Source organism: Equus caballus, chromosome 22, assembly GCF_041296265.1.
Source record: "Equus caballus isolate H_3958 breed thoroughbred chromosome 22, TB-T2T, whole genome shotgun sequence".
NCBI lineage: Eukaryota > Metazoa > Chordata > Mammalia > Perissodactyla > Equidae > Equus > Equus caballus.
The window spans coordinates 19,093,718-19,115,150 of record NC_091705.1 but is presented as its reverse complement, the minus strand read 5'-3'; the positions used below and the strand labels follow the sequence as shown (position 1 = coordinate 19,115,150).

General features: G+C 47.7%; 1 protein-coding gene across 1 annotated transcript in view; it reads right to left on the bottom strand.

Annotated features, from left to right (window-relative positions):
* Nucleotides 1–85: 85 nt before the first annotated feature.
* Nucleotides 86–21,433, bottom strand: part of RASSF2 (Ras association domain family member 2) — a 43,106-nt gene continuing 21,758 nt past the window's right edge. The window contains exons 2-11 of the mRNA XM_023626160.2: nucleotides 17,422–17,512; nucleotides 15,285–15,360; nucleotides 13,127–13,278; nucleotides 10,634–10,722; nucleotides 9,254–9,414; nucleotides 8,359–8,460; nucleotides 7,412–7,463; nucleotides 6,786–6,907; nucleotides 5,429–5,526; nucleotides 86–4,079 (exon numbers count right to left, since the gene is read on the bottom strand). Of these exons, the coding sequence (XP_023481928.1) occupies nucleotides 4,010–4,079; nucleotides 5,429–5,526; nucleotides 6,786–6,907; nucleotides 7,412–7,463; nucleotides 8,359–8,460; nucleotides 9,254–9,414; nucleotides 10,634–10,722; nucleotides 13,127–13,278; nucleotides 15,285–15,360; nucleotides 17,422–17,480 (981 nt within the window). The 5' untranslated portion in view covers nucleotides 17,481–17,512 and the 3' untranslated portion in view covers nucleotides 86–4,009. The remainder of the gene's footprint in view (nucleotides 4,080–5,428; nucleotides 5,527–6,785; nucleotides 6,908–7,411; nucleotides 7,464–8,358; nucleotides 8,461–9,253; nucleotides 9,415–10,633; nucleotides 10,723–13,126; nucleotides 13,279–15,284; nucleotides 15,361–17,421; nucleotides 17,513–21,433) is intronic.

Sequence of the window (21,433 nt, the reverse complement as noted above, 5' to 3'; positions counted from 1 at the left end):
CCTGCGCCTTCACATTCCTATTCCCAGCCCTCCCAGAGCAGAGCTCCCCACCCAGCGCACACACACAGACCCGTCCACGGGGGACTTCTCTTTGAAAAGTGCTTTATTTTGACAGGATCTAAGTTCGGTGCATTAAAACATATCAAAATGTTACAGAAATTCACAGCTCCCTACTGAGGCCTTGTCAAATTATGTTAAGATTCCTAAACACATCAGTTTATAAGTTCAGAACCAAACATTGAACCAGGTCATGTACCATTGCTGAAAGGCAAGTGTAATTAAGAAAAGAATACTTCACAAAGTTAAAACAAGTGGGGAAACCTTTAAGAAACACTAGCAATTACACACCAGAAACCATCAACCTGGGAGACAGGTCTGCAACCTCCAGGGAAGACTCTAAGAGTAAACTCAGGCTTTCCCTTCACAGCTTGTCCACATCTTGTGCTTGGTTAAAACACAGGGGGCGCTGTAACCTCCTGTGACGGGGGGAAGACCTTTCAATTGCGTCTGAAAGAAAGGATGCCATATTTGCTTTTATTTCTACCTCTCTAGGAGATCATTTCTCGTCTCGTCCACTTCAGGCAAGATTAGGTAAAACCATTTGTAGATGCTCAAAAATGCACCGCTGCCTCAGGATGCTCAGGGAGATCTCTGTCTCCTACCTCAGCCCCCACATCATGACTTGGTCGCCATGAGACAGTGAAATAAATTCCCTCATTGATATAGAAGTCTTTCTCGGAGATGCATCTATGACACCGTGTTCTCAGTGTTACAGAGCTTTGAAATACATTTTTTTTTAAAGGAGCTTCTCTTTTCTTGAGTGCTTCTTGCCCTTCTGCGGCCTTCTGAAATAATCACTCAACTCCGCAGAAAAGAATTCTTGCCAAGACGTTTTTGCATCAGAGAACAGGTTTTTTTCTTTTTTGGTCATTATATGTCAAAGTCTTATCTACACTGATGATAAAATGTCTTTATCTGGAGATGTCTAGGAGAGAGTATTGTTTTCTTTCCGGTTGGGAGGAGGGAAGGGTGAGAATATTTCTCCTTGAAGTTTCAGACCAAAACCCTGACTTCAAGTCTCATCATTTTCCCCGTGGATGGGTGGCTAACCTGAGCTCCTCCTGCCTCCACCTCAACTCCCAGTTAAAGTCGGTCCAGCCTGGAGACCAATGTGCACATTCCTCACCAACACGTCCAGGCAAGCCTGGCGCCTGGGCTTCTCAGTCCCTCCCCAAGGCACCACCCCCCGCCCCCTCAACCCCCCGCCCCTTAACTCATCACCTTCCCACTAACCTGGTCACAGAGAATGTGACCTTGTGCTTAATTCCACCATCACTGGGGGAACAGACCCCCTTCCCAACCAGATGGACTCAGGTTTTTCCTTCATTTGATCACCTTGTAACATAAGCCCTGGAAAAAGCAAGCCAGATGTAGCTGTACTGCTTTTCACAAGTTAGGAAAAATACCCTACAAGCTGGCCTTTTGTTCTTCACACAATTTCAGGTTCATTGCACGCAATTACATAAACCCATACAAATCAGGCGAGGAGTTCAAAGCTGCCAGGCCATGTGATACCAGTGAGAAAATCCGGCTCCACATGGCGGCGAAATGTCTCTGTTTCAGCTGCTGCTATTTCAAAGAACCTTTCCAAAATTCCTGGTCGGGTTATTAGGACGTGAGAAATGATCTCTAAACAGGGTAGGCCTAAATGGAAGAGTGCGGCTTGCATTAAACGGAATGTATGGTGTCAGATACGATTTCCCCTCCCTTCCATCCCGACCCCCGTCTTTAAAAAGCCAAGTCTACCGTAGGGTCACTTTCTCAGAGAGTGATCTGGCAGACCTGACATTCTGCAACATTTCCATGTTTAACACTATCGTAGTGCTAGTGCAAATTAAAGAGAACTTTTATAAACCAGAAATAGCTGTCCAATAAAAGGTAGTGGTTAGTAATTTGCCTTGTGAAAACTGTTCTCCCTAACTCCCCAAGGAGAATTATTGGGGCCAACAAAGGCTTTGAACATTCAAAAATAAAAGTAACTGGAAGAGAAGTTTCGCAAGTCATTTTTTCAAATGCAAAACTCAGGAAGTATGCATGCATTCACGAAACTGCTCTTTCCATCTGTAACAAAGGACGCCTCTGACCCCGCCCCCGGATTTTTTCTGTGCGTTTTGCAGAAGCCCACTGAGGTGTGATTGAGACTAAGGCCTTCCGGATTTCCAGTCCACGTCCCACGGGGCCGGTGGTGCTGTCCCCACAAAGGAGGGAGGATTGCTTAAGAAAGCCCCGGCAAAATGCCAGGTGGCAGTGTGCCATCTTTTTGAAAGTCAACAATGAGACCACAGCTGGGAGCCATCTAAAGAGGCCATGGAGGCCACAGGGGCGGGGAGGGGGGCAGGAGGGTGCCTGGGGCAGGACGGGCTCTGCTACAAAGGTCTACTTTTTTTGCAGGCACCGATTTCCTCTCATTTCCTCAACTGCCCAGCTCTCCAAACTTTTCTTGGAGAGAAAGTGGAGAAGAGATGGAGAGCTCTCATCCTAACAAGACTCAGACACCTGCTGTTAGGAGCTCCTGGTCTCGCTTGATCTCCACACACTGCTCCAAGCATCTCTGTTCCTCTTCAAACTGTTGCAGCTGCACTGCTGCTGAGCTACCTGCCATCTCCCCGATGGGGGCCACCAGGGACAGACCGTCCCTGCCCTTTCCTCCTATTGGGGTCTGCTCTAAAGATCACCCAGGTGGCTGCTCAGAGAAGCTGAGGGAGAAGCCCCGTCCTCCCTAGGCACCTTCACAGGGGAGCCCAAAGAACTTCCCTGAAGCCCACACTCAGTCAGTAACAGGACAAGTCCTCATTTTTGGAGTCCATCTAAACGTGTAACATGAGGGCAACTTGCAAGAATCCAGAGGTTGGAAAGAATAAAGCCTTGACTTCAAACACATAGCCTCAGCTCCAAGACCAGGCAGACCCCTTGTTGAGGTGAAAGTGGGCCGGACTCCCGGGCACCTGTCATTTCTGCAAGGAGCTTCTACATTTTCTCAAGGAGGGAAACTTCCTGGCCACCCCCACCCACCCAGAACAAGGCCAGGCCCTGGCCATGCTGGCCAGTCACCACCATGTGCAAACCAGCGAGACCTGTTTCACGAGACCTTTCCTTCAACTCAAGAAGGTCCCAAAGAGTTGGGATCTGCAGCTGGGCGTGCTGAGAGAAACATCAGGCTCCCCTCTGTGTCCTAGAGGTGGCCACGGAGGCGAGGATGGAGGCAGAATCCGTTCTCTACAGGCATCCACACAGCTCATCATGTATGTCTTTGTTACTTAAAACAATCAAAGTTTCCAGTGTAAAAACCTGTGGGTTTATTGCATCTACCCCAGTGCTGGTTTCTCTCTCTTTCCTGGGACCTGCCCCAAGGCCATGGGGCTGTTATTTTGTTAATTTCCAAGGGTCTTACAATCCTGATTCTTCTAGGCATACAGGGAGAATCTCTACTAACATATACATACTCTGAAAGGTGAGCTTGCTGAGGTCCCTTCCCCTTCTAAATGTGGGGAGACACGTGTGGCTGCTCCCTGGCACTTGAGGGGAGGAATCTTTTCTTCAGCTTAAACCCTTCAGACCAGTGACCCCCTTGATTTTCCTGCCCACAAGCAGCACATCTGCCAGCCTCATGGCACTTGTGCTGGTTGCTTGGAATTTAACTACCAAAATACCAGGTAGGCACGTAGATGTGTACCATGTGTGCATGTGCGCACAAACACACATTTTTGGGTCCTCCTTATAAACAAAAATCAAAAGTCCTTGTGAGGGAAAGAAAGGAGTGCAAGGATCCAAGGTTGGGGAGTTGTCTGCTGGCTTCTCCATCTCGCTCCAGGCAGCAAACGGCAGCTTGTGGGGAGCTGGAGAGGTTTATATTTAAACGTTTCCGTGGAAGGAAGGCGCCCACCTTACTGTGGATCTTCTCATGTCAACGGTGGCCCCTGTGGTGTCTGGATCCCCTCCTTCTTGTGGCTCAGATTGTTGCTGGGGTCTCGGCTATCTCCTCCAGCCTCTGCCGAATCATTAGCCGGAGCACGGTGTACCTGGGGACAGAAACAGCTGCGATGGAGAGGAGAGAACAACACACACCTCCTCTCGATCCCCCTCTGCCACTCCGTAGCTGTATGGGCTGACTGTCCTGTCCCTTTGCTTCTAGGATTGGCCCACCCTTTAGCCACTTTGTTGCTTGTGTTCATTTCCACAACAGGATGAGAGAGACTGAAGAGGTTACCTCCAAAGTGGATTCTTTTACAGTCGTGTGTCGCTTAACGACGGGGAAACGTTCTGAGAAATGCACCATTAGGCGATTCCATCATCGTGCAAACATCGTGGAGTGTACTTACACAAACCTAGATGGCACAGCCTACTACACACCTAGGCTCTATGGTACTAATCTTATGGGACCACCGTCATATATACAGTCTGTCATTGACCGAAACATCCTTGCGTGGTACACGACTGTACTATAGTTACAGAGTCTGGCAAAAGAAGGATAAGAAGGTGAAATAACAACCACCACCATAATAAGGGTTCCATTAATTGAGTGCTTACTATGCCCAAGGCACTATGCATAGTACTTTATAGGCACAGTAGCATGTAATCACCTAGGCTGGACCACAAGAAATTGCCATTATTTGATCATTCTAGGGTGGCCTACAAACATGGCAACTTCATATGGCTCAACCTAATATTAGCAGCAGCATTTTGCAGAAGAGCCCATAGCAACCACCAAGCGTGGGGGTCCAAGGCTTGTGGCTGAGTGCAGTTTTCCCATCCTTCTCTGAGTATGGCAATGCAGCCACTAGAGTGGGCACCACTGTGCAGGGCTAATGGGGACATTCCCTATGTTCAGGGCTTTGCACTGCACAGAAAAAGCTACTATTAAAGTCTGGAACAACATAGTGTTGGTTTTATTCTCTACTGGCAAAAATTAATCAATTGTTCTGTCATACCCACGAAATGCAGACAACTTTATGACTAAATATGGCAAAGAAATCATAACATCTTCCCCAGAGAGAAGCTTTACCAGACTTTTCAACTCAAATGTAACTTCCAGAAGAGAAATGTTAAAAAGGGAGGCAGGGCGTGAGGAAGGATTTCAGAGGCAGGTGGCTCTGACTACCGTCCACTGCTAGGACAACGTTCCTGAAATCACCGGGATGTTTTTATGCCCCGCCCCCATCAAAATGAAAAGCTGACACGAGAGGAAGAGACCAACACACTGAAGTTTTGTGTTCCCATCTGAGATGCAGATTTGTCAGCCCCCTGAATAAGGTCCGTAAGACCCAGGCCCTGGCGGCAGCTCAGCACAGTCCCTGCAAGGCACCTGAAGAGAGAGCCCCTCTCTGAGGCCCCAGAGAAGCCCGGCCAGCCAGCCCGGGGCCACGCTTACTTGCGCATCAGCTTCTTTACTTCCCGATCTTCCTCCTCTTGGAGCTTCTGGATGAAGCTTTTAAGGACAGGCATCTCGAACTTTATATACTGGGCCACCTGGGGAGGAAGAGGTAAGTGTGGGTGCTGGCCCCCTCCCAGCATTACTCCAATTCCTTTTGGCGTCTCTCTCACGTCAGGCACAAGGCCTTGGGAAATCTATTTCTGCACTAATCCAAGATTTCCTTAAAGACAGGAGCTAAGCCTCATTCTTCTCAAGGCTGGTATAGAATCTGCGATGAAGATCACTTCATTTACATGACACATAGCTCATAACTTCTCATTTTTCACCTCATGTATCCAATTCATGACAAGGTGATGTCAATCACGGAAAAGTACTTTCTCTTGATTCCATGATGCAGAGAAAGCTCTAAACCCACAAAATTTAATAAACCTCTCTGTTCTCCCCTAAGAGAATGTAAGGAGCAGCCATGACTCAGAATGATGATTTGTGTTTCAAGTGTCAAACAGGCATCCATGTGAACTTGCTCCTGAGAGGCTGTTGGGGTGGGGGTGGGGGCTCCCAGGTGAGCTGAAGTTAAACAATCGCTCCTCCTCCCACACCAGAATCCCCACCCAACTCCATCACCTTCTCCATGGGAGAAGTATATTTCTCCACCCTATCCATGTTGGGCTTGGCTGTGTGACTTGCTTTGGCCAATGGAATGTGTGTGGACATGACATACACCAAATCCGAAAGGAGGCTTCAAATGAGCTTACATGGTTTGGCCTGGTTTCTTGCACTCCAGCCATGTGCCATGAGAAGCATACCCTGGGTAGCCACTGGCCCTCCAGACCGGGTCTCTAACTGAGACATGCACCGTAGACCTGAACTCAACTCACAGCCTAGAGCCGAGCCCCTACTACCAGCCTGCAGAATCCCGAACAGAAAAGTCAGCGTTTGCTGTTGCAAGCCGCTAAGACTTGGGGATGTTTGTTCCTGTAGCAAAAGCTAACTAATACATAAGATCAGGTCCAATCACTGCTAACGTCTTGAAGTTGTTGAGACAGTTTGCAGGAACTTCTCAGCCCTCTTACAGTAGCCTGGAAAGGCTCGAGACGTCTGCTTCTTCTATGGAAATCCCTTTGTGCCCGAACACTCCTCCACCAACTCCCACAGGGCACACCCCTAACTCAAGCCTCTGTGTTCATTCTCCTGGCCTGTGGCCATTACTGCCTCAAGAAAACCTTGTACTGAGGAATGGCAGCCAAATGGGCTGTGGTCTTTGGCCAAAAAGTCCAACTATACCCCAGGTGCAGGTAACCCAAACAAATCCCCACCCTCCTGAGGACAGACCATCCGATCGTAAGGGACTCACATCATAGGTGACTTCCTCCACCTGGTCCTTCTCCATGAGGAACACTTTGGACACCTGCTCACATGGGCCTTGAAGGATCCGGGCGATCAGTGGGTAATCAGTGTTCTTCAGCTTCTGTTTCTCTGGAACCACACACAGCCAGGAGCAGCCCTGAGTCTGGCCTGAGGCCTTTCTCACCATAAGCAGTGGTCAACTCAGGGGCTCAAATGGCCCAGGCACCTTAGGAGATGCGGCCATACAGTCAGGAGACTGATTTGTAATGAATAATTCAACAGGTGTTGTTCAAAGCCACCACTCCCTCTCCCTCCCCCCTCTCCCCAACAATACCACCACGCCTCAAATCCTTGGAAGAGGCTGCATTGGAGGACTTGATGTTTTTTGTCTCTCGAGAAAATCTAGTTCCTTTTTTAACAGGCAGTTCTGTTTTAGTGTTTGTTTGCCGACCACGTACGGCATTCCCCAGTGAACCCATCCAGCGAGCCCACCAGCCTTGGAGGCAAACAACACTTGCAAGTTTCCAAAACCCAAACAACAAGCGAATGAGGCAGAGGTTGTTTGGTGTTTTTTTAACTTGCTATTTTGAGTTAATTAAAAGTTTTAAAGTACACTGTGTTCTTCAGACTTACCACCGCTGGTATGGACCACGTACAAAGCAAACTCCTCTGCCGAATTCTCGATCTGAATCAGGAGCAAAAGATACTTGCTGAATAGGATCATGTATTTACACATCCTAACTCTGAGGCACTCCCCCTTCTTCAACACTGCCAAGCTAAAGTTCTCAGAACTCAGAAGCGATGAGGAGCCGGGGGAGCAGGTAACTTTATCAATAATTATAGACAATAAGAGCTAACGGTTATTGCAACCCAGCAAGCACAGTTCTTCACACTCTTCATGTTTTAATTCATCTAATACTCGCAACAACCCATAACGGGGTCCCGTCACCCTCAGGTTACAGATGAGGAAGCAGAAGCACAGGGAGCTTAAGTAATTTGCCCAACTCATCCAACCAGCAGGTGATGGACAAGGATTCAAACCGAGAGCCTGTGCCCTCAGGCCACTGGGAGACACTGGCTTCCATCAAAAATAAGAATACCCAGTGTCCAAAAGACTTAAGAGGGGATTGTGGAAAACATACAGAGTAACAGGACTTCAAAAACACTCATGCACTATAATTCGCACATCTGTTGAAGGTTCTTTTTTCAAAGTAGGTCCCCCGACAGTGTTCTGGAAGTCAATCTGTGCACAGAGCCCCAAACCAGCCATCAGGCCTGGGGTCCTTCTAGGGCCCACAAAGCACCTGAGGGCTGTGGCTCTCAGGACTCAGTGGCACCAGGATCCCCTGCAGGCCTTAGTGCACACGTTCCCTGGCCTCACCTCCCAGCTCCTGATTCGGTGGGTCTGATTCAGAGCTGGGGCCTGAGACCTTGCTTTTCTAACAAGCTCCCAGGGGATGCTGATGCCGAGGGGTTTAAGAATCCAAGCCCTCTGCCCAGTGTCCCCCTCCCCACGCACTCTCCATGGCCCTGAGGCGCACGTGCCGCCCATCGGAGATCAGCCAGAGGAGCGAACTTGCCTTAAATTTGTTGAGCAGCAGCTTCAGGACCTGTGGAGTGGTCATGGTGCTGTTGATGCGGACGTTGGTGACCGAGCCATAGGCTGGCGTGAACACTGATGTCTGTCAATAGAGGGGTCCAGATCAGGGTGAGAGTGGGGATCAGGACGAGGCACTACAACCCAGGTGTGCTGCCCCTGTTACCTGGGGTAAAGAGCACAGGGACAATGGCACTCAAGCTCCCTGAGAGCTCCCTGACACCTGGCAAGCATCAGGCTCTGATGCCAACAAAAAGCCCTGGGCTTTGGGTAACTCTGGCATTGGAGGGGTCTGAGCTCAGCAAGCAACAGGGTTAGGGAGGGGACAGGACCAGAAGAGGGAGGCCTTCTCTCCAAACACACCATGCACAGACCCCTCCACGGTGGCTTCAACATGCGAAGGTCTGAGCACTCTCCCACGATGCACTTGCTTCAGGCGCCAGATTGGAACCGAGCAGCAGGAGGGAGGGAGGGTCAGCTGGCTTGGGGTAGGGTGGGTGGTATACCAATGTCCCCCAGTCTGAGCCTTGTTGCTCTGCTTTGGGGCAGCCCTGAGCTCATAGAAAAGTCAGACCACACAGCTGCCAGGAAGCACAGGGTGCAGGAAGAGGGTAACACATGGATCTGCCAGGGCAGGGGGGAGTTGCTGATGGGGACTGTTTGTGGGGTCATCTCACCCACTACCTAAGGGGGTTCCTGATCTGGGGTCCCTCATCCCTCCTGGAGCCAGCAGAACCTGCAGCCCACCCAGGAGCCAAAGACTGAATGGCAAACACTTGGCTTCCCAGGTGTCTGTAGCCCTGAGGTGGCAGCTCCCCCAGAAGGGTCCTTGCCCACCTTGGGGCTGCCCCTGCTTCCTGCGACCTTGTCCCCTCTACCTTGTGGTTGTAGAAATGGCCATTGATGGAGAAGCGGTGGCGTCTGATTCGCCGCTGATCGCTGGAGGTCCTCACGTTGCCACGGCGACGCACCCCAACATCACTGCGTGTGCGCATCAGCTGTGGGGTGTCTTCCTGCACGGGCTTCAGGCCCCTGGAGTCTGAGAGGGAAGGGGGGTGAGCTCTGTCTGCCTGGGCCCAGGATGTGGCAGTCTGCACACACACGGCCAAATGCTACAGCACCCACCACCTCCCAAAAATATATTTTGTAAAAACTGTGTTTCCCTTTGAGGGGAAAACAATGCATAATTTACTGAGAAGTAATACAGTGATGAGTTCAGAGCACAGACTTCAGAGCCAGACTCCCAGTTTCCAACGCCAGCTCTGCCACTGCCATATGTCACTCACCTCTCTGTGCCTCAGTTTCCTTTTCTATAAAATGGCCCTAATAATAGCATCCACCTCACAGGATTGTTGGGAAGGTTTAAATGGGTTAATTCACATAAAGGGCTTAGAATAGTGCCTGGCACAGGATAAGCATGATAGAAGGACTTGCAAGATACTGCAAACTGACAATATCTATCAAAATTACAAATGCACATAGCCTCAGACCCAAAAATTCCACTTGAGAGAACCCTACAGACACTGACAAATGTGTGGAATGACACATGTGCAAGGGCACTGATGGCAACCTTGTTTATCACAGCAAAAGACTGGAAATGACTTAAATATCTACCAAGAGGGAGTGATTAAATTATCACGTTTCCATACCATAGAACACTGCAGAGATGTAAAGAATGTGGAAGGTCCTTATAGATTTGTATGGAACAATCCTCAAGACAAAGTAATAGAAACAGGGATATGCAAAATGCTACTACTTATACAAAAAAGAGGGAGAAAAGAAATGACACCCATGGGGCTGGCCCCGTAGCCAAGCGGTTAAGTCCGCACGCTCTGCTGCGGTGGCCCAAGGTTTCGCTGGTTCGGATCCTGGGCGCAGACACGGCACCACTCATTAGGCCACGCTGACGCGGCGTCCCACATGCCACAACTAGAAAGACCCACAACTAAAATGTACAACTATGTACTGGGGGTATTTGGGGAGAAAAAGCAGAAAAAGAAAAGAAATGACACCCAGAAAGGTCTGTTGGTGTGCGTTTGCAAAGACTATCTTAGGAAGGACACCTTCAGGTTGCTTCCAGGGAGAGAAACTCGAGGGTAGGTGGATGAGATGGGAGACTTAATTCTTTTTAATACTTAACCTTGAACCGTGTGAATTTTATTTATTCAAAAAGTAAGTAACAGTGTACATCATCTACCACATCAGTCTTCACACAGTCGGTCCCAACCTGGAGGAGGCTCCTCCCACCACGCAGGTACCTGTGGGGCTCGTCCCCTGGTCACTCTCCTGCGGGGCGTCCACCTCTGAGATCTGAATGTCGGGCATGTTGAGGGGCTTCAGGGTGGGGCTGGACAGAGGGCAGAGAACAAAAGGAAGACTGGTTCAGCCTCTGAACGGGAGATTCCCTCATCCCCCCTCCCCGACTTCTGCAGGGGAAGCACTTGGCCTGTGCTAGGCTGGGGACCAGCACCCACGAGGAGATGAAGGATGTGGGCAGGCTGTGCCAAGTGTCCCATGAAGGTAGCCCAGCCCTGGGCTGAGCACTGGGTGGGGAGGGGGCGTTTTACAAAGAGAAGATGCTCCTTTCCAGCTTCTGCAGCAACACAAGCACCTGATTCACGGAGGCCAGGATGGAGAACGCCAAAGAACAAAACCTGTGTGTTGCCTGCACTGTTTCTAAGCACTTGTGGGTTCTAGAGCTTATCTGGAAAACCCTAATAATGGCCATTTATTTCTGAGGACAAGATACCAACTCAGATCCACTTCTGTTGGGGGAATAACTCAGAAATTGCTTCTGGCATCTAAAAGGAATGGAAAGTAATAGGTTGGCTGCTACGGGGCTCAGGGCAGCTTTGGAAGTGGCACTGGCAACAGTGTTGTCAGGGTGGCAGGGACGGAGTGCTCAGCCAAGCTGGAGAAAAGGCCACAAGCAAGCAGCCTGAGCTGAGCCCTGGTGTAGCCGTGATCACTGGCAAATAACACCTCAAAGCCGAAAAAGACAAAGGAAGTAGCTCAGAGAATCCCACCCCAAATTAACAGAGGATTTGGCGAGAAAGGAGAACCATATTTAACCAATTAGGACCATCCCATAGTGAGAAGAGTGTGGGATCCTGGGACCCAGTAGAGATGGGACTAATGGTCCAGGAATGATAGTTTCAGGGAATGACAATTAAAATCGAAAATCTGAAAGAACTTCCTGTTTAGTATGACTTGTGGACTTCTGAGCCCCAGAGCAGAACTGCTCAGAGCCTCTCGGGAATGGTGAACACATGGCGCCCACAGTGGCCACTGCCCACTCCCTTGTCCAAAGCTTTCTCTCTTGCTGAAGCAGAAGTTGGTCTCAGCATCCTTCTTAACACAGTGGTCCAGGAATTCACTTCGTTGTAGCAGGCATCTGGGGTAACATTTATCATTCCTGAAAACTCTCTGAAAGTATTTGCAGGCTTCAAGAACCAACCAAGACCAGCTTGATGCCACAGGGAAGGGAAAAAAAAAAAGCATGCAGAATGAAGGACCCCTTAGCAAACCCAGCCAAAGGCCACACGGTCAAATGGAATTTTAAAAATCATCTCACTTAAGGAACAGATTGTAACACAGTCTGGGGTCGGGGTGGGGTGTGGAAAGGGTTCAGCCCATTGGAAATCAAATACAGTGGAAGTGCTGAAAGCAGAACAGAGTGTGAAACCAGCAAAGTTAGACAAAACCAAAGAACCTTGACTGGCCATCCCGGCGTCCGATGGGATGGGCAAAGACTCTGCTCCTTAAATTCCCCTGGAAAGAAACCAGATCAGCTCCAGGGTTTGGCCACATTGTAGGGTTCTCTCAACTTTAGAGAAAGATAGATTTGGCCGTGGAGTTTAACAAAACGTTCAATGTGGCCAACAGAGAGGGCTAGTTCTTGTCTAAAACAGAAAAAACATCACTGTGGTTTTGGCTGAGAGGTTGGCACCCTCCACCCACGCTCTGGCCCAAGGGCTGTCAACATCAGCAAGTTTCAGGATGGAACAAGACTGGTCACTTGATCCTCAAAAGCGAAGTCCAGAAAGACAGTAAAGAGGGCGTGCCTTTCTAGAGGCATTCGACTACTCATTTGGCAGTGGAGGGAGGGGAGGAACAGGCTCGGTCTTCATAGGCCTTTGCTGGGGACATGGAGGATGGGACCTCCCAGCCTACTGACCATCACGCCACCACCCAGCTCCAGGCGTGACCTGAAAGAGCAGACCCCTAGCTGACCGCGCTTGGCTGCTCCACAGGGCCTGACATTCCTTTGCTTCTTCCAGGTCCCCCCAAAACGTGGAGAACTTTGGTCAGAAGGTCTGAGCCCTACATGTCTCTGGAGGAGGGTCATTCTATGAGGAGTGGTCCCTGTGGGGAGGATGCTGGGCAGCGGACATCTGTCAGGAATGTGCAGGCTGAGCCCGGCCACTAGCAGTATCCCCCAGAGACCTGGAAATTCTCCACGACAAAGGACGTGCTGCTCACCCACGCCCTGGTGCTTCCCCTCTCTGACTCAGCACCTCCCCTCCTCCCTCTGACTCTCCCTCAGTGATTGTGGTGACAGGCATGGAGGCCCAGTCACACCAACGTCTTCCCCCTTCTCCCCATCCCAAGCCCAGAGCAGGTGGGCAGTGGAGGTGCTGGGATGGGAGCCAGGGTCAAGGCTTGCTGGAAGGTGGCATTTACCTGCCTGAGAACACACAGAACCCCCAGATACCCCCGCTTCACCCCCAGTCCCATCTCTTCTCACTCACCCCTGAGCCCCCAAGTTACAGCCGGAGTGCCAGGAGGAAGAGGATGGAGGGGGGCGAATGCGCTCGTTGTCATCCTGCATCTGCAGACGAATGGGCCGGCGCAGCCCCCAGGAGATGTTCAGCAGTCCCTCCACGATGAACTCGTCTTCTTCCTGCCCACAGAGTGATCAGCAGGGTGAGCCAGAAAAGCCCCGCAGAAGCCAGCACCACAGTGGGGGACAACTGACAGCATCCTTGATGTGTCCTAGCTGGGCGCAGCCAAGTTATAGTCACACCCCAGCTCCAAGACACACCCACTGTAAACTACCCCTGAGGCCGTGAAGCTGACCTCATAGGTCAGCACAAAAGTTGCCTCAAAATTCAAATATACATGTGCAAATTATAAAAACTTTTTCTTGTTTTTATGCTAATGACTTTAAAGAAAGAAGAATACATCTCTTAAAGTAAGTGAGACTGGCCTTGCTACAGAAGCAAGAGCTAAATTCTTGAGTTAGCTACCTTCCCTCCCCTGACCATGGAAAGCCATGTGTCTTTAGCTATCACATACATTTAGCAATCTGACCTGCTGGGTGGAGGAAGGTTAAAGTAACATTTCCCCAAGTTTATTCTACAGAATACTGGCTCCTCCAGCAGATCAATTGTTACCTAAGGGGTGTCAGTGATAATGAGTTGGGAGACGATGTGCTAATCAGATTTCTTAACAGCGGAACTTTCCAGAGCCTATAATTAGCTCATGTGTTACATTATGACTCTCCAAGAGGTGAATAAATCCCGCAAGAATTCCAAATTTATATTCAAGGGTTGTTGACTGATAAGGAGTTAAACGTGAAACCCTTCTAAGGTCATTTCCATGTTTTATCCCAAAGAAATGGATCTCATTTATGACCATAAAATCCTTTAATCATTGAGCATTCTGACAATTTATTCTATAGGACACACTCCAGAAACGCTGTTTAAGGACCAAAATCTCACTAATGGCCCAGCCACTAATTGGGGGAAGCTTTGAGGACAATACCTAAAAGAATCAGGCGTTCTTTCCCAAGTCTCAGAAAAACCTTTCCGAAGCCATGTTTTATGGGCAGGGGCCACAGACGTCAGACTGAGCCCGATGGATGAAGATGACACCTGTCCGATGAACAGCTAACTTCTGGGAGGATCCTGGGGCCCAGGGTCGAGGGGGAGGGGAATAAGAGAAGGCAGGAGAGGGCTGGAACAACTTCAGTGCTCTCGGGGTTCTCGGGGAGAAAGGCTTTATTTAAGCACAGGCTGCACACGTGGCCCTTTAGCTAGCCAAGGCTGGCACCATTACTGTACATCACATGACTGTAGGGCAGAATTTAACCCCAAGGGGGACTCTGCCTAAGTGGACTGGTTTGAGGGACCCAGAAAAGGCCACTGTGTCCCACAGACTGTCCCCAACCAGCCTGCCTTAGTAGCTGAAATTCTACCATCTCATATCTATTTCTGTGGATTAAATCGCCATGGCTTGATAACCTGAAAATGTGTTTAGAAGGGCATTACGCATACCTTCTTATCAGTCAAGAACACTCGAGTATAAGTTACTCTACAGGCTCCTATATAACTCACCATCTATCCGATAAGAGGCTTTACAGAAATGGATACAGGATGAGTAAGCTTAGATTCAGGATGGGGGCTGGGGAAAGACAGATGGATAGCAAAGGGCATTCCAAGAAGGCACCTTAGGAAGACTGCTGCAGCTGTGGGGGAGGACCAAGAGTTACTACCCAGAGCTTATGTGACTTTCTTGGGTTGCTGCAGCAACAGGACATGGGCCCAGGTGTGTAAACAGAGGACTGGGAAAGCTTCCTGAATTACCCAAGAAGAGGAAGCCTGCTGGAGAGCCATCGGAGAGGGGCATTTCACAAAAGCCTCCCTCGGGAGGAGCCCCACTGAGGCTGGTGCTGGCCCAGCCACACCCCCACAGGAATGTCTCCAGGACAGAAAAGCTCATCCCTTTAGAACAAAATTGGACCTGGGGTCTCCTTCCAAGAACTCCAGCGACTCCCACTGACATCCCAAATGAGCGGCCCCGACTGTGGAGGCAGGGCAGGGACCCTCAGGCCAGGGCACAGGGAGACAAAGACGGGGCTGGCCCAGTGGGGAAGGGGCTCACAGGCCTTCCCTGGGCACTCCTTACCTCGCGGTGTCGGAGCTGCAAATTCTGGCCTTCATAGTACAAGTTGTACGTCTTCAGATGCAGGAGAAGTTCATTCCTCAGGGGAAAAATACAAGAGGTGTGACAGTCGCAGCTGGAGCCACTTGTAATACAGTTGCTCCCATTTTCTCACCTCTAACCTGGCCTCAGTCACCCTAGTCTGGATGTTTGTCCACACACGCGTACACACACACACACACTCACACACACATATACACACACACAGAGTTCTTCCACCATCTTCCCCCAAGATCAAGATTAAGAGTAAAGACCATCTAGAACAGACTGAATGTGAGGCGCACTCCAGGAACCAAGGAGGGCTTGGCCTGCCGGTGCGGGCTCACAGCTCTGCCCACACTCCCCAAACCCAAGCTAAACACGCAGGCCTTCACAGGTCACCGATTCAGGGAGGCAAATACACTTCCAAGCCCACACACAGGGTTTCTCCGGCCTCTCCTCCCTCACGCACGCTGTGAGTTAGGAGACAACCATCACTACAGATCTTCATGAGACTCAGAAACTTCCAGGCTTTTCAGAAAGTTAAAAGGGATAGGTCTGGGCCCCACCGACATGCTTCATAGACATCACCTTATCATGTGTTTGAAAACACAAACTCCATGACAGCGGAATGCATGAATAAAGGGAGCTACAGTTACACAATGGAGCATTATATAGTGATGAGAATATGAGTGAGCTACACACAATGGGGATGAATCTCACAGATATTATGTTGAGTAAAATAAGCCAGACACAAAAGAGCACATACTGTATGACCCATTTATATAAAGTTTGAAATGGATGCTGAATTCAGAATAGTGGTTCACCTTGGGGAGCAGTGACTAGAAATGGGCACAAGGGGGCTTGTGGGCCCTGGCAATATTCTATTCTAGGTGCCTTGATCTTTTTATTCTATTCTAGGAACTTTTAGTTTATTAAAAAAAAAACTTTTTTTTTTTAACTTACAAATGCCCTTCTGAAGCCCCCTTAGCCGCTAACTACTGGTTTCTGGGTGACCCGCCTGGCAGCACAGCTCTACTGGACACGGGAGAGCGCGGACTCCACCCTCAGGTTGAATCAGGGTGAGCCCTCGTCAAACCTCAGAACAGTCTAGTCAAATTTTACCTAAAGTGCATGAGGCTCGAGGAGGCTGCTGTGCACTTTTGCCTGTTCTCAGGCGCGAGGGAACGGAGTTGGGTCCCCCTAAATGCAGCCCTTCAATGGAGAGATCTGGGGCGATGCCAGAGGTCAAACTGCCTGGAAATTCCAAGAAGTTCCTGACAAGTTAAATCTAGATAAACTGGAATAATTCTACATAAGCCGAAATGAATTTACGAAAAAACGTGACTCCAAATAACCTGAAACAAAAGCTGTTTGGTACACAGATCTGAAACTAGGATTTAAAGTTACTGGTCAGGAGAAGTCCCTGGGGAACTCCTTCAGTGAAGAGCTAAGAATGATGCATATCTCAGACAACCGTGGGTCCGTATATGGCCACGTGTGTCTGAAGGACTTGAAACAATTTGGTCTCAGATAAGTTAAACATTTAGCTAAGATACAGAGCATCCAGCACGTACAAATCCCTGTGCTGGATATAAAAATACATCCTCAAACTTATAGTTCAAGAAAGCCCATTTTAGCTCAGCCTCTGTCACATTGGCAAAAACTCCGAGTTCACGAGATTTTAGCATATATAAAGTAATGAAACCATCTCTTTCTATTCAGGAAGCACCTGTGCCCATTTTAGCCAGAACCCCAGCAGCACGGGGACACAACCAAGCCAGAACTCCCTGCCGGGGACACCACAGACAGGACAGTGAGCAGCCATCATTAACTCTTCCTCCTGGAAGCCCTCTAGGACACCATCTCTTTTGAGCCCCCAAAGGTGCCTTGTCTTGAGGCCCCCCTTTACTTCACTCTCTATGGCCAGGCTCCAGGAGCATGTATTTATCTATAGCAGTATCCTTGCTGATGCTCTCATTGGTCCCCACTCGGCTGCTCAGCTCCTTCTCATGCACAAGAGCCCCAGCTCTCTCATGTGCAGAGGAGGCACCTCGGCCAGTGGCTTCCATCCACATGGGACTGGCCACTGGCGACACAACATTACAGCAAAATATCTTACTTGGAAATGTATTTATCTTGTCCACATGGGACTAGGGAAGTTTGGTGACTGTAGTCCATTCTTCCTTTCTCTTTTCATCAGAAGGAGAGACCTATATTGGAAAGGAGAAGACAGAGGTTAAGGTCAGGTTGTGTCCTTAGGAACTCAGCAGAACTCGGGCCAGAGGATGAGGGGGACATGGCTCTCTGTCCCCATCCCAAATCCACAGCTGGGGCAACCCACTGCTGACCCAGGGCTAGTGAGATGCCACAGTGCTAGCTGCTGCCTCTGCTTGCCACAGCCTCTGAGGAAAAAACACTCAAAGGAAAGATGACCGTCCCTGGACAGCCCCAGAACAAATGCCCCAGGCGCAAAGAATGTTGACACCCAAGTTGGTTCCAAGGATGACAGAGAGTCTTCCCTAAAGAGACCTCCACAACACAGAATAGAGATCCGTCTGACAGGGAAGGCTCAGATTCTACTGAGGTATGCTAAGGATTGGTAAACCCCCAAAATGCCCAAATACAGCTGGGCGCAATAAATCACAGCATATGTGCCTATGATCGCCATTAAAATACGATAATGTGAGAGACATTTAATACACGTAAGCATAAAACATGCATATATATACATTTATATGAATGAATATATACATATTTCAGGGTTTCTCAACCTCAGCACCACTGACATTTGGGGCTGGACCATTCTTTGTGGTGGGGGCTGTCCTATGCACTGGAGGACGTTCAGCAGCATCCATGGCCTCTACCCACTAGATGCTAGCAGCACCGCTCCAGTCATAACAAAAATGTCTGCAGATAATACTAGTGGTTGAGAGCCCCTGGTGTGTGTGTGTGTGTATATATATATATATATATATGTAAATGAACGGCAGGCCAGCTCTCTCTGGGTAATGACATTAGCAGCATTTTTTTTTCAAACATTTTATCATGAGAATTTTCTAACATAAAGTTGAAGAAATATGACAATATATAGCCAGGTATCCATGGCTATTCTACCATTAACATTTACTATCCTTACTTCATCACATATCTATCCATCTATACATCCCTTTATCCGTTCAACAATCCATCTTTTTTTTTTTTTGCTGGGAAAGATTCATCCTGAGCTAACATCTATTGCCAATCTTCCTCTTTTTGCTTGAGGAAGATTGTCACCGGGCTAACATCTGTGCCAATCCTCCTCCATTTTGTATGTGGGACAGCACGGCTTGATGAGTGGTGTGCAGGTCTGCACCTGTGATCTAAACCTACGAACCCTGGGCCATTGAAGTAGAGCATGCAAACTTAACCACCATGTCACCAGGCTGGCCCCAATCTTTTCCTTTCTTTTTAAAATTTTCCTCCCCAAAGCCCCAGTACATAGTTATATATTCTAGTCATAAGTCCTTCTACTTCCATGTGAGCTGGCACCATGGCATGGTTACTGACAGACAAGTGGTGTGGTTCTGTGCCTGGGAACCGAACCTGGGCTGTTAAAATGGAGCACACCAAACTTTAATGAATAGGCCATCAGGGCTGGCCCAATCCATCTTATTTTTGATGCATTTCAAAGTAAATTACACATAAAACAAGTCTTAGAAAATTTAAGAAGATTGAAATCATACCAAGTACCTTTTCTGACCACAGTGGTATGAAACTAGAATTCAACAGCAGGAGAAAAACTGAAAAATTCACAAATACGTGGAAATTAAATAATACATTCCTGAACAACTAATCAGTCAAAGACGAAATCAAAAGGGAAATCAAAAAATATCTTGAAACAAACAAAAATGGAAACACCCATATCAAAACTTATGGGATGCAGCAAAAGCAGTTCTAAGAGGGACGTTTATAGCAATAAACACCTACATTAAGAAAAAAGAAAGATTGCCAATAACCTAATTTGCTAAAATTTCCTAAAATCAAAGAACTAGCAAAAGAAGAACAACTGAGCTGAAAATTAGCAAAAGGAAGGAAATAATAAAGAATAGAGCAGAAATACATGAAACAGAGACCAGGAAAACAATAGAAGAGATCAACAAAACTAAGAGATGGTTTTTTGAAAAGATAAACAAAATTGACAAACCTTTAGCTAGATGAAGAAAAAAAGAGAAAAGCCTCAAATAAATAAAATCAGAAACAAAGAGGAAATATTACAACTGATACCACAGAAATACAAAGGATCCTAAGAGACTACTATGAACAATTATATGTCAACAAATTGGATAACCTAGAAGAAATGAATAAGTTCCTAGAAACATACAACCTACCAAGACTGGATCATGCAGAAATAGAAAATCTGAACAGACCAATAATGAGCAAGCAGATTGAATCAGTAATCAAAAACCTCCCAGGGGGGCCAGCTCTGTGGCCGAGTTGGTTAAGTTCGCACACTCCGCTGTGGTGGCCCAGGGTTCAGATCCTGGGCACAGACATAGTACCGCTCATCAGGCCACGTTGAGGCGGCATCCCACATCCCACAGCTAGAAGGACGTGCAACTAGGATATACAACTGTGTACAAGGGGGGTTGGGGGAGATAAAGCAGAAAAAAAAAAAAAAAGATTGGCAACAGTTGTTAGCCCAGGTGACAATCTTTGGAAAAAAAAAAGAAAAAAACCTCCCAGGGGCCAGTCCTGTAGCTGAGTGGTTAAGTTTGTGTGTTTCACTTCGGTGGCCCAGGGTTCGCCAGTTCAGATCCTGGGTGCGGACCTACACACCACTCATCAAGCCATGCTGTGGCAGCATCCCACATAGAAGAACTAGAAGGACTTACAACTAGAATATACAACTGTGTACTGAGGCTTTGGGAAGGAAAAAAAAGAGTAAGATTGGCAACAGATGTTAGCTCAGAGCCAATCTTCCTTACAAAAAAAATCCACAAAAAAACAAACAAAAAATCCCCACCTCCCAACAAAGAAAAGCCCAGGACCAAATGGTTTCACTGGTGAATTGTACCGACCATTTAAAGAAGAATTAATCTCAATCTTTCTCAAACTCTTCCAAAAAAACTAAAGAGGAAGAAATACTCCCAGACTCATTTTAAGAGGCCAGCATTAGCCTGATGCTAAAGCCAGACAAGAAAAGAAAACTATAGGCCAATATACCTGTTGAATGTAAATGCACAAATTCTCAACAAAATACTAGCAAACCAAACTCAACAGCACATTGAAAGGCTCATACAACATGATCAGGTGGGATTTACCCCTGGGATGGAAGGATGGTTCAACATACGCAAATCAATTAAGGTGATACATCACATTAATAGGATGAATGATAAAAATCACGTCTCAATAGAAACAGAAAAGGCATTTGACAAAATTCAACATTCCTTTATGATAAAAATCCAACAAATTAGATATAGAAGAAATGTACCTCAATATAATAATGGCCAGATATGACAAGCCCACAGCTAACATCATACTCAATGGTGAAAAACTGAAAGCTTTTCCTCTTAGGTCAGGAACAAGACAAATGTGCCCACTCTCAACACTCCTATTCAGTATCGTACTGGAAGTCCTAGCCAGAGCAATCAGGCAAGAAAAATGAATAAAATGCATCCAAATCAGAAAGGAAGAAGTAAAATTGTCTCTGTTTGCAGATGATATGATCTTATACACAGAAAATCCTAAAAATTCCACCAAAAAGCTGTTAGAATTATCAATGAATTCAGTAGAGTTGCAGCATACAAAATCAACACACAAAAACCAGTTGTGTTTCTATACACTAACAACAAACTATCTAATTTTTTAAAATCCCATTTACAATAGCATCAAAAACAATAAAATTCTTAAGAATAAATTTAACCAAGGAGGTGAAAGATCTGTACACTAAAAATTATAAGATATTGATGGAAGAAACTGAAGAAAACACAAATAAATGGAAAGCTATCCCATGTTCACAGATTAGAAGAATACCATTAAAATGGCCATACTACCCAAAGCCATCTCTAGATTCAATACAATCCCTATCAAATTTCTAACAGCACTTTTCACAGAAATAAAAAATAAATCCTATGGGGCTAGCCCTGTGGCCG